General features: G+C 38.8%; 1 protein-coding gene across 10 annotated transcripts in view; it reads right to left on the bottom strand.

Moving 5' to 3' along the window:
* The window catches only part of PRDM2 (PR/SET domain 2), a 121,785-nt gene that overhangs the window by 49,796 nt on the left and 55,265 nt on the right, over positions 1 to 16,724 (bottom strand). Inside the window, exons 1-3 of one of the 10 annotated variants that reach the window (XM_063103872.1) lie at positions 16,683 to 16,707; positions 1,488 to 1,545; positions 1,256 to 1,361 (exon numbers count right to left, since the gene is read on the bottom strand). The exons of 5 other annotated variants lie outside the window; for them this stretch is intronic. In XM_063103872.1, coding sequence (XP_062959942.1) covers positions 1,256 to 1,361; positions 1,488 to 1,490 — 109 coding nt within the window. In that variant the 5' untranslated portion in view covers positions 1,491 to 1,545; positions 16,683 to 16,707. Of the gene's footprint in view, positions 1 to 416; positions 537 to 1,255; positions 1,362 to 1,482; positions 1,546 to 16,682; positions 16,708 to 16,724 lie in introns of those variants that run through there. 4 more of the 10 variants (XM_063103871.1, XM_063103873.1, XM_063103875.1 and 1 more) reach the window with 4 other exon arrangements.

Raw genomic sequence — 16,724 nt, 5'->3', positions numbered from 1 at the left:
GCTGACTATTTACTTGCTACTTTGTACGAGCTTTTGAAATAAACTAAAACGAAGAGGTATAGTGTAAACTTTGCCTCCTTGCATAAACCTTACATATGCTAAAAAAAAAAAAAAAAAAGGTCACGTTGTAAAATTTAACAGAAAAACAGATGTCAATCTGTTGTAATACAATCCCTTGCAAAGGCAATTCAAAGATATCCTGCAATAGTTAGCAGGTCATATGAAAAAACAAACACTGGCCTACGTGCAAATACAGTATAAGAGAAATTTCTAGATTTCTATTATAATAAAATAAAGCACAATTTTAATAATACCATTCATTAAGATGTACTTGAAATAAAACTGCATAACTATCTAAAAGGTAAGGTGCTACTTTAAGTTTTATTGCCTGCCTAAAAGAACATTAGAGCACCCACCTGATACTGGATGTCAAATGTCCATTTTTGGACTCCCAAAACCTAATCAGTGAGAAGTTCCTTTACTCCCCGCCCCCAGGTGTTGTCTTTGAATGACGCTGACCATGGAAACCGAATCTGCTGTGAAGAGAAACCACTTGCAGTGGGTACATCTTCTATCCTACTCAGAGGACTAACAAGAGTATCACTGACAGCTACTGGGTACCAGGGCATCTCAACCGTGGCATGAATGGCATTCAAGGCCAGATAATTCTCCGCTGTGGGGGCTGTCCAGTGCACTGGGAGATGGATTTTAGTAGCACCTGTGGTCTCTACCCACTATGTGCCAGGAGCATCCCTATTCCAGTTGTGACAACCCTAAGTCTCCAGATACAGCCAAATCTCCCCAGGTTAGGAACCATGGGCTAAACCAACGTATCTCTGGGCCAATAAAGACATACGGGACTCTGGAGTCTATATAGTTATTAAAAATTACTAGAAGTACTTGAATAACATTAATAAACCAATTCTAAAGAGAGGAATAGAACAATTAAGTTTATCAAAGTAACTCTGGTGAACACTAAAAGACTTAATTTATGATACAAGTGAGTCTATCATGACTCCACCATACTTTCATGGAACTGAGGTTATCTGACACATGAAACAATTTTCTCAATCCTAATCAGAACCATCTATCAAGTTACTTCCTATTAGGGCCTTAGATGACAGATGAACGGGCTATCAAAATCACCTGTCCAACCTGCTGTTTTGTAGGAGAAACTGAAGGTCAGGGCCACAGAGGCACTAAGCAGTCTATGACAGAACAGAAATCAGAACCAGGAGGTCCTGGTCACACTCACATATGCTTGGTGTCACTCTCAATGCCAAAAACTGCGACAACAGGTGGTGGAATCTGCCACATTTCCTTACATCAGTAAAGTTTTTTCCTGATACTTGATTTCTGTCCTATATGTCATCAAATTAAAAGAAAAAAACAAAACAAAACCTATAAGGACTTTTACAAAGGGGCGAGGGGACTCATGAGCTACTTGTGAGGCAGGAGGAGCCTGGTAAGCACACGAGTGCACTTACCATCGGGTTCCTGAAGGGTCCTACATGGCGCTACTGCCAGCTGGCTGCTCCACTTGGTCTAGACAAGAAAGATACAGGAATGAAACAGGAGGAAAGTGAGATGGAAACGACGACAGAGAACAGCAACAACGACAGGACAAAACTCTGTGTATGTAAGGAAAAGAAAAGCACACATAAAGATGAAGAAAACTGAGTGAAACTGAGGGAAAACAGCAGTTATCTACTGCATGAAGGTTCTCACATACAAAAACACAATTTTTAACTGTGTGTAAGTAGTCATATGTTCGCTCTCAGGCCAGTGCCACGCCTGTGCTGTAACACTAATGTGCTTATGACTTATGTACCATTCTGCTAGAAGACCCCAAAGTCCCAATCCATGCCTCTCACTTTACAGAAGAGACACCCAAAGACCAAAGATGTTAACTTATCTACCTGAGGACACAACTACATTAGCTCTAGAGCGAGAATTAAAACTTGAGGATGATAATGCTAAAAGTGCTTTTTCTCCTAGTTATTTCTTAAGATCAATAACAGCTTAACAAGCATACCTTATTCTTAACAAAGCACTATACATCTATTATTTCACTGGGTTCCAAAGGCAAATGACCAAAAAATAAAGTTCTATAAAGGCTTCTGCTACATTTATATAGTAAAGGAACAACAATCAAACTGGAATAGTTTTTTTTCCTTCTCAATTTTATTTTATGCCAGAAACAAGTATCAGTCAATAGCACAGAACCCCAATCTGAACAAATACAATTCACCACTAAATAATATCAATGAAACTAAGTTTTCTAGTGAAATATCTACCATGTATGTGGTGGCATTCTCCAGCCATGACTACATTCTAAGACAACATACAGCATCATACTGCTGGTGCCTGGGCTGTGAGCTGCAAGATCAAAATTTCCTAAAGCATCACATGAACAATTTAACCTATATCTGGACTACGTTCTTCTATTCTAATAAACTGGACAAACATTAGGAAATTCTACAGAATAATGCTTCACTTAAAAATGTTCAGGCTGGGCCAGCCTGTGGCTCACTTGGGCGAGTAAAGAGTGTGGTGCAGATAACACCAAAGCCACGGGTTCGGATCCCACAAAGGGATGGCAGGTTCACTCACTTGGGAGAGCGTGGTGCTGACAACACCAAGTCAAGGGTTAAGATCCCCTTACCAGTCATCTCAAAAAAAAAAAAAAAAAAAAATGTTAAGGTAGCAGAGAGGATGCAGAATTCTACAAGGCTTGCTCAGTTATATTATAAAATTCACCACAACTGTGAAGTCTCCTCCGTTTGGTGATTTAAATAAATTAAATTTAGAACTATATGTAACTCTACATGGGCTGCCTCCTCACTGGAGAGCTATCCAACTCTGAAATAAAAAAACAGAATTAAATATCAGTGCACAAAAGCCAGGTCTATCCCGTCTTTGTTTGGGGAGCTCACCATCTTACTCAGATACACAGGTGATTCCAATCAGTTGAGACACCACTTGTGAGAGTTCCACAGTCACATGATGAAGGTCATCAAGGACCTGGCCACCCTGAACTGAGCAGGATCAACACTGACTCCCCAAAGGACAGGCTGTGCCTGCTGCCTCTAGCTCCTCTCCTAATGGAACTGTTTCCCATGGTTACCCTGATCTCATAATTACAAAACACAATGTTTCTTCAGGCTTTATTTGCCCCAAGTTTCTCCTTCACATTGGATAGTGTGATGGAGCTTTCATTCTTAGAATTCCTCTTCCCAGCCTTATGACACCACCATCTAGAATCTCTTCTTTTTGCAGAATCTTCCTCTTCTCTCTGCCCCTAAATGAGAGAGCCCTGCCTAAGAATCTGAAGACTGGACCATACTTTCACGCTAAGTTGAAGAAAGGCGTTAACAAAAGTATACAGCTAAGCTGAGGGCACAGAACCGTAGAGAACAGGAGACATGGAATAATGAGATGAACTGACTATACTCAAAGGCAAGGGAGAGAAGAACCAGAAGACTTTGGAGCAGGAGGAGCCTGGAAGACCATGCTAGTTGGCTTCCCAAACTTCACAAACACACATCTCTGAGCTTTATTTCATTACATAAATTGCCTAATCAGTAGCAAATCAGTAGCCTTATCAGTGACATTTTCTGGGTTCTAATTTCACCCTTCAAAAAAAGAAGCAACAATGTTGTCTGAATTTCAGGCAAGTTTGAGAAATTCATTATACATATATAAATTCATTGCACATCTTTTTAAATCTGTTAAAGGCAAAAGTGTCTTTTTCATGAGAGTAGGCCAGCTGTGGCACTGGTATCAGCACTCAGGACATCTGGTTTAGAGATAAGTTAGAGTTCCAAAAGCAAGATAAAAAGGCTTAACTGGGAGAAGAGCATAAAGTGCATGTTAAATGACTGCTTTATAAGACTAACAGAAAAAAATAAAATCTCTAATAGATCACGTTAGTAAGGAAGGGGAATTGATGGACAACAAAAAAGTTACCATCTTAAAAAATGGTCAAATGGCATTATGTGTGAGATGGTAAAGGGCAGATGGAGTTAAACCTCAGCACTGTTTTATATTTGGTAGTGGTTTTACATTCTGCAGTTAGAGTAATGATAAAGAGGAGGAGAGAAGCTGGAAATGGATATATAAACCTAAGTTTCCCACAAGGAATTAACAGTCCATTTCAATATCCTTAATGTATGCACTTTAAAAAAAAAACATGATAATGACCTGGATGCCCTGGAAGTCATCAAAGGTCACTGACAGGAGAACTGAAGAAACAGGAAACCTAGACAGCAGGACTGATGGCCTGACAGTGACCAGTACCCCAGAAACTGCAACTAGAAAGGGCAAAAATGTTACACACAGGAGGTGTTGTTACCAGATAAAGCAGCAGCTGTTACAACTGGCCAAAGTGAGATCAGTGGGAAAACAAGCCACCCGGGGCCAAGCCCCATCGGTGGTTCATGGTGTTTGAAATAATAAGATGCTGAGACCATTCATTTTTATGAAAGTTACAGGCTATATGTTTTCTACAGATTTCTTTTTCACTCCAACTAACTTTGAAATTTACCTGACAGAAAAAAATTCTGTTAAGTTCCTTTGGCATAATTTCAAATCTTCTGCAGTTAAACTCACCAAGAGCTGTCTGTAATCCTGTAGGTAATTTATACAAATAAAACCTCTCCCGTTTTAACTTGCTCATGGTATTAAAAGAGGACTCTAGGCTTTGCTTCCAACAGAAACAATGGAAAAGTTCTGGATTTTGCAGTTCTGCAGATCACAGTATAAATTCCTGAAATGCCTGCTTCCCGCCAGAGGGACTGTTGCACAGTCTTTGCTGCTGTGGAGCCTACAGGCTCCCTAACTCTTCCAAATGTCAGGCTGATGGCAGAACAGCGAAGATCACATCTGAAGGAGTCTGAGCTTTTAATTTTTCTAAAGATGCTTTCAATGACTTTGACTGGATAATTCCAAACCCTAGAAAGGGCTCCCCAAATGATCTTTAGCAAATTCAAATAAAGAAAGCATTTAAAGTTTTCTTATACTCTTTGGAACCTGAAAACGTCTTGTGGCATGAACAAAATGATTTTAGAGATTCATTGAATACCTCTGAAACTTAAATAAGCTGCTAGCCTGTTCCATTTTTTTCAGTAGCTTTGATTTTATAGGGAAATAAAACGTATCTAAAATCTGAAAACCTTACGTATAAAAAGAAAAGAGGCAACTGCAAAGTAGATAACTTAATTCAAATTCAGGTCTCAGACCCCTGCTGCCAAAGAGGACTGGGAGCTGTGGCAGAGGTGGCGTGTTACAAGTGCCTGGCAACCCCTGAAAACAGACAGGATGGCCACACCCTCAAGTACTGGTTATTCTCAGCTACAGGGAAAGTCTCTTTCTTTCCCCTTTCAAAGCCCATGATAAATTTTACAATACTATACTCTGGTGAATTAACCACAAAATTTAGTTTTAAAATATTTTCAGGAAGTAAAAGCCTAGACATAAATCTCAGACAAGATACAATTAAAACATTTTTAAAATTCATTTTTTTATATCTACAGAAACGCCCATGGGCACAATGGTCAAGCCATATCACTAATTAATAAAATCAGGCTAAAATATATCCACAGATGTAACTTAAAGAAAACCAAGAGAATATACATTAAGATTTTGGCAGGTGGTTCCCAGTGATGAGATTACTGATGAGAGTACGACATTTTCCCTTATCTGACTGTATTTTCTAAGATGAACATCTGGTTACATTACACACATACACAAAAAAATAAATGATTCTTTAAAAAAAAACAAAAAGGCATACAAAAGCATAATTAATAGAACACTGAAAATGTTTCTACTGGTTGAGGGTAACATATGCAATCTTGTTAACAGTACAATTTGGAAAGGGCCTCTATTTCTACTCCACCTGCGCAGCAAAAAGCACTGTTGAAATGTTTCTCTGTTCTCTCTCTTATATGCACACCCCAGTAAAACTATTCAGAAAAATGCACTATCCCCAGAAACATCAAATCCACAATAGACACAGTTATAAAGATTTAAAAGGAATTCAAAATATTCATAACAGATGTTATTAAATAGCCAAAACTGCTTAAGTGTTCAAATTACCACCATTAACCTTTTGGTGTACGTCCTTCAACTTTTTCCTATGCATCACATTACTTCAAACAAAAAATTAATTTGTCTCCTTTCAAACTGCCACACATCTCATATTCTTTTTCTTATTTCACTGCACTTGGTCATTATACCCATCATTACTTAAATTAATTACCTAATTTAAACAATCACATTGAGTACCTACCAGTATTAACCTGAGGGTCAGTGTCTTGGCAGTTGTGTGACAATCACAAGAGCACTGTTCACTAGCTTTTGTTTTGCTTCTCCTATATATGCAAAGATTAGGCAACAGCATTTGAATATGCCACATCTTGGCAGAAGTTTAAAAAAACAGAATCATTCACAGAGATATTAAACTACCTAGTCACTTGGATCCACCCTGAAAAGAGGCACTTTTATTCCAGTATAATTTTTAAGATTGCATCATCATTGCTAACCAATCTGATTCCACCTCTGCAGAAGATTTCAGCTGTTGTCCAGCCCCTTCACGCCTGCAGCTGTGCCCCTATCAGGACTTACGGACTGACACATCATCACCTCAACAAGAAATATCGTGGACCTCTCGAGGTTTCCACATGCACATGGGCTAGCACAAATTCATTCACTCTAATAAACCCAAAACTGCCAAGGCTGTCTTCCAAATTCAAGAAGCCCAGAAGGGACTGAAATGTATTCCCCTAGTAATTATTTTGTAAATTGCAAATTACATTTAAATTCAATTGCAGATATTTTTCTAAGAAATCTCCACCTAAAAACAAAATTCTACTAGTCTATTCAAAAACATCTCATTCTCAAATGTGCTCACTTATATTAGACTACTATTCAAATTTAGCCCAAGCTCATTATTCTTGCTAGTTTAAAAAAAAAATTTTTTTTCTTTATTTCTGGAATAAAAATGAAGTAGAGAATATGTTCATGATTTTTCTTGTGTACTTATTAGCTACACAACACTTTGTTAAGGGACTACAAATATATTATTTCAAAGACACCTGAGATGAAGGAATTTAAAACTGAAATTTAGTGTCCGCTTAACTTTTAAAAAGCAAGCCCCTCTGCAGAAAGGCCATACTAATGTCAACAAGAAACAAATTTAGAATGGAAGTGCTTCTCCAGAGAGTCTGTAGTTCAGTAAAAATAAAAAGAAGGGAAGCAACGAAGGAGAGGAGCCAGGAGAGAAGGAAAGGGAGGACAGAGAGGAAGAGGAATGGAGATGATGTGAGTTCCAAGGAGCAGGCAAAGCAAGGAAAGTCAGTGATGACCAGCTGGGGACCACCAGCACTGGGAATGGAGCCTTTTAGAAACACTAAGTCTCACACTGTTCTCAAGTTGAAGCTTTTTCTAGCTTTTGCCAATATATAGGTAAAATAATGCCCACAGGAAACAAAGCCTGGGAGAAAGGCTCAGAGAGGACTACAACCCACAGCACTGGCGGTAAGGGTCTTACTGTCAATCCAGTCATTCATTTCACCTGTTTCCAGAAGGTCCCTGTGTCCCCAAGGTCACACATCCTCCCTGCAAAGAGCTGACTCCAATTAAGATGAGGCATTGGGCTGGCCTCTCATCCCCCTCCCTGGTGTGGGAATGAGGGGTCAGAATAAAGTAGGTCCTCAAGGTAAGTTTGGTCTTCAAACGACAGAAACACACAAAACTGAAATAGCATGAAACTATATTGGACAGCCCTTGGGCCATGATTTGACTGATGAGAAATAATCCTGTTCAAAGCAGATGGGAACCAACTATAACCTAATACCGTCAAGGAAGAGGAGTAAATGAGACAATGCACATAAAGAACTCTGCACAGTGCTAGGCACAGCCTCAGTAAACAGAACCAACTGTAAGGGGTATCCACAGTAGATTCTACTGAACAGATTACAGAAACCCCAAGCCTACAAGTCTGAATGGTCAGCATCCGTTTCTTCTTATGAAGACAATGACATTCTACTTCCACTAACGGTTCCTAATTCAGCCATTTGTTTTGTTCATTTGTTCTACATTGATTCACGGGATCCCACCTAGATATCACTATGGAAATGAACAAGTCCAACGAGGACAGGAGGGAAAAGACAATTCTGTCCAATACTGTTCTGTCACTAATGTCCCCATCACTATATATTAATTCTTTAACAGTATAAGGTGTGAGTATATTTCATTTTTTAAATCTGTTCCCCACTGATTTCATTGCTTCTAACCACTGTCTTGGCTTAATTTTTTAAATTAAGCATACCGGCTCACTTTCGTGGTTCTTAACCTTTTGAGGAAGAGACCTTAAGCCCCCTTAAGAATAGGGTAGGACCTAAGGCCCCTCTCCCCAAATAGTCACAAATGAACAAAAACACATTTGGTAGACAATGTTGGGGCTCAGGGGCCTCCTATGTCATTATTAAGTCAAGTGTGAGTTCGTGCAAGTATTGTGTATCAACAAAAGGAGTACACCTGTATGATTCCTGAAAAAGAACCCCAACTCCTCAGAATGCTCAATAAATATGCTGCTCACATAACCAGGACATTTGTTTCCTTAAAGCTGCTATCATCATTTAATTAGTAACTTCTCCTAAGAAAATGGTTCTTTCACACTTTTGTTTTTTCCTGATTTCACATCCAGACTGTAAAGAAATCTGTCATATATAACCCTGCAATTGTTCCACAGTTACTGTCAAGGCTGTCTGATAATTTAATATCTAAGAAAATATAAGAAAAATTCATCCAAAATGTTACCTGCATAAAATCTGGTTATAACAATAGAGTCATGAGAGGTTTGGACCACCACATAAAGGTGGGACAGAAGAACAAGAAGAAAATAGAAAAACTCTTCATTTGGGCAACAAGCAAATAGTGAGAAGTGTTTACTTCTGTCCAGGAACATGCAACACATCAAATTCCAAGAGTTATTGAATCTACCAACCTATGTAACTACAGGCATTTCACCTGTTATCCAAACCAGGACAAGCCAGCGGCAGGTCTCTTACATATGAAGAATTCTTTACTGTCATGATGTGTATCTAGTTGCAAATCCAAAGAAGCCCTTGACTCTCACCTAATTTGAAATCTACTTAACTTATTCCACATCACCAAAGCAAAACATATGAATCTTAAAAACATGTTAGATGTTGAAACTGTTTATTTTTTAAGAAATGCAGTGATAAACCAGGGGACAGCAGAGTTACCACAAAATGAATTTTGCTGGTGCCTACACATCACACCACTGAATGAGCCAAAGGTCAGTGTGCCAGGTACGTTCCTTTGAGAATCTCAATTAATGCTCACAGCAACCCTGCAGGGCAGGTCTTATTCCCATTTTATAGACAGATAAACTAAAGGTCAAAACATATAGTGTAACTGTCTAAAGACATACTGTTATTAACTGATGAAGGGGGGATTTGAATCTTACCTCTTAATTCCAAGGACAGATTCTAACACACCACAATAAATTCCACATATTGTACATCTGCTAACACTCCAAGGTATAGCTAGCCAGCAATTTTTCCCTACTCTCCTCCACCCCACACATACAATCAATTTGTATTTAAAACAGAAGCAATAGCGAAGCCCAAGCAGTATATTTTCACCCTTCTAAAAATAATTTTTAGAATTTTTTTAAACGTGGTTTAGCACAGAAATTAAAAGGGTGAGAAGGGGGGAAGCATATCAGTCATTTAATACTAAAACAAAGTTCACCAATTCCATGTACTTTCTGACAATTACCCATGAGATTTACAGGACCCAGGTTCTAAAACTTATGAGGGTCATAAATAGAGTACATTAAGCATCTGTTTTTTTTAAAGATGACCGGTAAGGGGATCTTAACCCTTGACTTGGTGTTGTCAGCACCATGTTCTCCCAAGTGAGCCAACCAGACAACCCTACATAGGGATCCAAATCCGTGGCCTTGGTGTTATCAGCACCACACACTCCCAAGTGAACCACAGGCCAGCCCGCATCCTTTTTTCTTGATTTAATATTTTCTACACTCTACAGTGACCATGAACTTATCTTGGCATACAGACAGTAATTTACATTATTTTCTATCCTAAATTCCTGAATTTATAATTTTGATGGAATCATAACTGCAAATAGATATTTATTAAGCTTAACATTCAAATTTGATTTCATTATCAAACACTCTATGATCTACCTAATAAGGAAAAGATTCTTACTGTGATAATACATTCCTAAAAACAAGTACATGTGGAATCTTAAGGCCCTTGTTCAATAATCCAACCAAGATTGAGACTACTGATAATTTGATACTCCTTTTCATTATTTTTTATTATTGATACTTTTTATTTTTTTGAATGCCAGTGAGGAAAGCTGTAATTTCAACTCCAGCATTAATTCTACGAAAATTACAATCCATCAGTGTAAACCAACAAGGAGACTGTCCCACATGTAAAAGATCAAAACTGCCGCTACTACTATCATGGTGCTGCAGACCTGCTGTAGAGAATGGCAGACCCAGGGCTCTGCTAGCACAACATTAACATCCTCACAGGGAAGGTACCAAAGCAGGAGGTGGAGGGAAGCAAAGCCCTCATGTTCCACGGGGACCCTGGGCATTCTGCTTAAGGCCAGTTGTCACTTTATTCTACAAACAGGCTCTGATAACCCTATATATTAAAAACAAAAAACCCACCAAAGAACCTGAAAAGCATAATGTACACCTCAAATTAGCAAGAGAATGAAAATGGAACCTGAGAAACCAAACAGTAAAAAGAATAACAAAAAGTCCAGAAATTGCATTGTTGCCCATTCTAAGCCATACTGCAACTTCAAACATTGTACATAATTCCATTTTGGGGTTCTCAACACAGGCAAACAAACCAGTTTGCCTTCATTTTTGTGGCATGTGGTGTCTTGGGAAACCTACAAAAGACTACACCAAGAGGTAGGATTATAAATACAAGAGGAAAAGATTGTTTATCGCTGTAGCTTTAACAGAATAAAAGGGGTTGGGGGGATTTTAGCCTAAGAGGTATTAACTGCTTTTCTTTTTAACCAAAGCGAACACAATCCTTTGTAACTATACAAACTATACATAACTGGTAACCTACAGCTGACAGATTAAGAATGAAATTAATTTTTAGTCATTCAGACAGATTAAACTTAATAAGAACATATAAAATTGAAAGTTTTGAAAGTATCACGTGAGCAAGGCTTCTAGATGTATAATCTTATTTTGGAAACTGTGGTATTTTTATATACCACACACAATACCATTATTTTATCATTAGAATAACTCTCTCCCTCTGAAACTGTTCAAATACTCTTTCTATATTAAAAATAAGTGTTATATGCTTTTAATATGTAATATTTAAAATAACTACATATCTACCATCCTATTATTAAAACTTCCATCAAAATTTATTTTTAAATATCAGGATCATGACCACAGAAAAGGGAGTCGGAAACAGCTACAATAAAATGTTTCTGAACACTGAGAATTTTCTCGTCTCTTACATACAATCCCTCAGAACTTTTTTTTAGTATATGCACCAACTTTTAATCTTTTAAACAAAGTTACCTCCTAATTTTCAGAGAAAAGGGTAGAATAGAAGGAAAATGCTTGGGAAATTTGAAAAATGAAAGCATAGATTTAGGAGACTGCAGCTCTGCACTGCCCTCAGTGTGTGTTTGGGGCGTGAGGGTGTGGTATTAACTACTCACTAAATCTTTAACGAAGAATTCAATAAAGTACTCTTCGTAAAAGCTTCAGACAGAAAAGCCAATGTCACATTTTGTTACAAATGCAAGAAGTTTTTAAAATTTTACACACAACACACATATCCTAGAGAATCTATTGTGGGATGAATGCAATGAAGAAATCAACCCCGCCCCTCATTAGGAGACTTCAAGAGGGCGTATGGACAGGTTAGGGCAACTCTTTTCACCTTCTAGTCTTTCATGTTTCTCCCCCGGAATGAGTCAAGCAGCTAGAACAGGAAAGCTTTATCAGCAAATAAAACCTTTTAGGAAGGTGCTGCTTCAAACAGTTCAAGCATGTTCCTCTTACAGGAAAAAATAAAATATAAAAAGGCCATTCATGGAACATGAACATTTTGACAAACACAAAATCCCTATCTTTGGTGTTTCAAACAGTGAAAGAAACTAACGAGCACGATTTAGCTCAGTGATATCCACAAATGAATCAGAACTGCACTTTTAATTAGTTTCTAGATTTAGTCTTCAGAATGTATAGAAATTAAAGTATGTTCATGATCCATAACACTCAGCTTAAGAAAACTTTAAAATTTGTGTTTTATCAGTGGAACAGCCAGTCATTCTCAACACAACAAAAGCGCTGCAGAGGAGGCTTGAACATCAACGGCTTCTTAAGCTCATCAGTAAAACACAATGAAAAGTTCTACAACTCAATTCCTTCTGTCATCTGAACTGCAGAGGGAGCTGGGCAAAAGCAGTGGCTCACTCTGTTCTTGTGGTTTCGAAACTGATGCCAAGATATAAAACCTAAAGGAAATATTCGCAAAAAGCCCAAACCAACAAATACGTCATTTCAAAAAATACCTGACAGACAACAGATAGCAAGGTGTAAAAATATAACCTGTGTCTTTAAAAATCATTTATTTGGAGTGCTCAAAGTAATGTACTATATCTACGCAATCCATAAACCCTCAAACCAAAAATAACTGAAGACATCAGTTCTCACCATAACTTAGCTTTCCTACACCAAAAACTTTACCTAATTACAACCTTAGCATTTAGGATTAAAGTTGACAATTCTATAGCGAGCAGTGAAAATTGACCCCAGCTAATTAGTAAAGCCAATAAAACACTGCTACTCATACACTGGGACTGTTCCATGTAGAAACATGAATAGAAACTGGATTTAGGCAAGGCAGAGCCACTGATTTACTGTATGAGTGAACTTGGGCAGAACATGTAACCCCTCTCTCTGAGCATCAGTTTCCTCTTCTACAAACGAGGATCATGATTCCTACTTTGCAGGGTTATTAGAAGGATTCACAATGGTGTATATGCAGAACTGAGCACTGTGCTAGAAACAAGAGTAATTGCCATCAGTGTCACCATCAACAGAAAGCAGTGACTCGCCTCATAATGAAAGGTGCAGATAAATGTCAAATCGTGAGATACATGCATATCAAAATACTTCAGCCAAGAACTCTTGTAATGTACGAAACTGGTTTAATCTGAGTAGTAAAAAGAAAAACGCCTTCTTTCAGTATTTATCTTTTTCACTTAGAGAAATAACAGGACAGTAGTCCCCCTTAACCACAGGGGATATGTTTCAAGACCCCCACTGGACACCTGAAACCACAGATGATATCAAACCCTATATAATGTACTATGTTTTTTCATATAAACACATACATACCCATAATAAAGTTTAATTTATGAATTATGCACAATAAGAGATTGACAACAATAACTAAAATAAAACAATTATAATAGACTGTAATAAAAGCTGACTGCAGGTAACTGAAACCGCAGAAAGTAAAACAAAGGATAAAGGGGGACTAAAGTTATATTTTCAAATTACTGTTGCTTCTTTCTCCATGTCATTCAGCTCCCCTAAACTATTTCAACCAAATTATTAACAAAATAAAGTCAGACTTTAGAACAGTTCTTGGCAGCATGTAAAATATAAACAGGTAATCCAAACACCAACAGAATGCCATGGCCAAGACTGGAAACTGCAACTCCCAGTTGTCCCTTTAATTGAAAGCAGTGTCAACTAGTTTTTAACCATTCTTAATGGTATTCTTGGGGTATTTTTCCAATTTTTCAGTTCTTTAGAGGCAACCTGAAGTATAAAACTAAACTCTCTGTAATGCTCCTATAACCATTAAGCTTGAGTATAGTATTGCAACAGCCATCTCTAAACTGGAATGTGAAATTGCCTAGGAAAAGAAAACACGGCAAGAGTTTAACAAACAATAAAAGAATATGCAATTTAGAAAAAGAACCTAATGTTCATATTTAAGGAAAGCACAGCAATTTTTTTTTTACTTTCAAATTATGGGTGGACTTTAAAAAATCAACTGAACTATTTTAAAGTCACTATCATAAGGGTCTTGTTATTTTTTTACCTTTTAGAAAACTTAATCATAATCAAACATTTTTTTCTGTGTTAGGCCAGTCTCACCTTCCAGTTTGCATATGGACAGGAGAACCCAAGTAACAACCTAAGAATACATAGAGCACAGTATAGTTCCTAACATACTCAATTACAATATATGAAAGTTTTTAATCATGGCATTTGTCAGAATTTCTGCAAATTCATCCACTACGATATAGCTGAAAAATTTGCAAAATGCTTTGAAAGATTTTAATTAATCCACATAATTTCCCTGTACATGAGGTTAAACGTAAGCAAGAATTCAGGGCACAAAAACATTGACAAAGATTTTTACCTAAATTTGGAGCAATTCAGTACAGTAGTCCTTTGTCTGCAGGAGAAACATTCCAAGACCCCAGTGGATGCCTGAAACTGCAGAGAGTACCAAATCCTATGTATACCATGTTCTCTGCCTACACATACATAACTATGATAAAGTTTAATTTATAAATTAGGTGCAGTAAGAAATTAACAATAACTAATAATAAAGTAGGACAATTATTGTTGTAATTTGTAGTAACAAATACTGCAGTAAAAATTATGTGAATGTGGTCTCTCTCTCAAAATGTCAATATTTTCAGACTGCAGTTGACAGCGGGTAACTGAAACCATGGAAAGTGAAACCATGGATAAGGGGGGACTACTGTAGCAGCAGAAGTAGAATTAGAAATCAAGACAATTTCTAGCCTCTACTGTTGAAAAATAATTAATTAAAACAGTACTGAGCTTTTAAAAACAGATAACTACCAACAGCAGGAGAGAGATCATCCTGGCAGGCCACTACCAGAGATGGGACGTCCAATGCTCAGTAAAGGCACTCCTCAGCTAGAGGGCAGCCAGACCTAGAGCAGGGACAGGCCCTGCCAAGACTGGCCAACCAGGATACAGCTCACTTGGGTCCACTGCAACAAGCTTGCAAGCTATAAAGCAAGCCACAGGAGCACTGCCACCTCCAACTGCCCCATGCCCTGCTCCAGCTCCTGCCAACAAATGCCCTGTCAGTGCCGGGTGGCAGGACCAGCCCGCCAGGCATCCAGGAGGTACAGAGCCCATCTCCCACCCTCCCAGACAACATGGCCAGGCCTCCTTCATTCAGCTTTGGCCAAGGAGCCTGAAATAGAGCTGTCGGCTGCTATGAAATATCAGGAGATAAACTCCACAGAAGTCCACCTGTTCTCTGCTTTTATTAAATGTATTCTCTAATTTTAACTTTAAATGGAACCAGTGTTGTCACTTCTGCCGCTGCCCACTGCGTGTGAAGTGGATAAAAAACAGCATATTATGTAAAGAAAAAGCATGGAGTATCTGGTTCAAGTTTTGACTCTGACACTCACTGCCAGAATGATCCTTTACAAGTTAATCAACCTCAAAGTGTCCCTTTCCTCTTCTGGATCTGGTCCAAATCTCCCCCCACCATACAGGGTTCAATAGGAATGCTCGTGGGGGCACTCATGATTCCATTCTGGCCACAGCACCGCACACCTCTGTCCCAGAGGCTCCACGTCACCATCAGAGCCCCCTTCTGCATCTGCTTTTGACCTGCTGGGTAGCAGCTTCCTGCGACCTTTGTCCCTTTGAGATTTTCTTTCCTCCACTCATGTGTTGCTCCGTCCTTCTTCCGTCTCAATTTCCTTCCCACAAGTCCTCCCAATTGTGCCCCACTTTGTGACCATGAAGCAGCGGCACCTCCTCTTGCAAAGGGCCCCTGCCAACCCACTCCTTATCCCAGACACATCAACTAGAAGACCTGCTAAGTCTAAACTACACGAGGCTGCAGTGAAGTAGACGAGAAACTCTCTGCAGGAGGAGCAGTGTCTGCTGCAGTCATCTCTCGAATCCCCGCTACCGACCTAGCCCATTAGTGTAGTGCCTGGTAGAAAAGAGGCCAATATGTCCACTTGCAGAACTGAGCTTCTTAACATAAAAATACTCATATGAGTTTGCACATGAGTAGAACTGTTAAGAGAATGCAAACTTGGGTCCCTCTTCTTGGATCCCTTAGCCCCCAGGGCTTCCCGTGTCATTTATGTCACAGCCTCAGAAAGGCCACCCCCGACCTGCACACACTTTACTGACATTGCAAGGCTCGTCTTGTTCATCTGTTGGCCTGCAGACCGCTCGCTCTCTGGAATGTCAATTCCACCAGAGCAGGAACTTTGGCTATTTTAGTTCTCTGCTGTAATTCCAATCCTAGGTTAGGGTCTGACAGAGACTCAATGAACACTTGTTAAATAATTGGGGGGGGTGGGGTCCACCATACAGTCACAACTTCTCTGACCAGCTTACAGCCCCCCAAGGCTCCCAAATTCTGAAATACACCATCCTGCCACCCTTTCTAAATAAAGCCTCCCAGGACCAGCCCAACCCAGAATTCTTTTCCTCCTGTGAGCATCAATAGTCCTTACTGCCTACACCATTCATCTAGCACTTTTTTTTTTTTTTAAACTGCCTTGGACTGAGTTTTCTTTGCATATGGATCTCTTACCTCCTTAAATTCACTGTAAGTTTCTATAGGCTTCAGTTATTC

This window comes from Cynocephalus volans, chromosome 8 (assembly GCF_027409185.1).
Source record: "Cynocephalus volans isolate mCynVol1 chromosome 8, mCynVol1.pri, whole genome shotgun sequence".
Classification (NCBI taxonomy): Eukaryota; Metazoa; Chordata; class Mammalia; order Dermoptera; family Cynocephalidae; genus Cynocephalus; species Cynocephalus volans.
The sequence above is the reverse complement of the archived record's forward strand: the minus strand, read 5'-3'. Positions and strand labels throughout refer to the sequence as shown.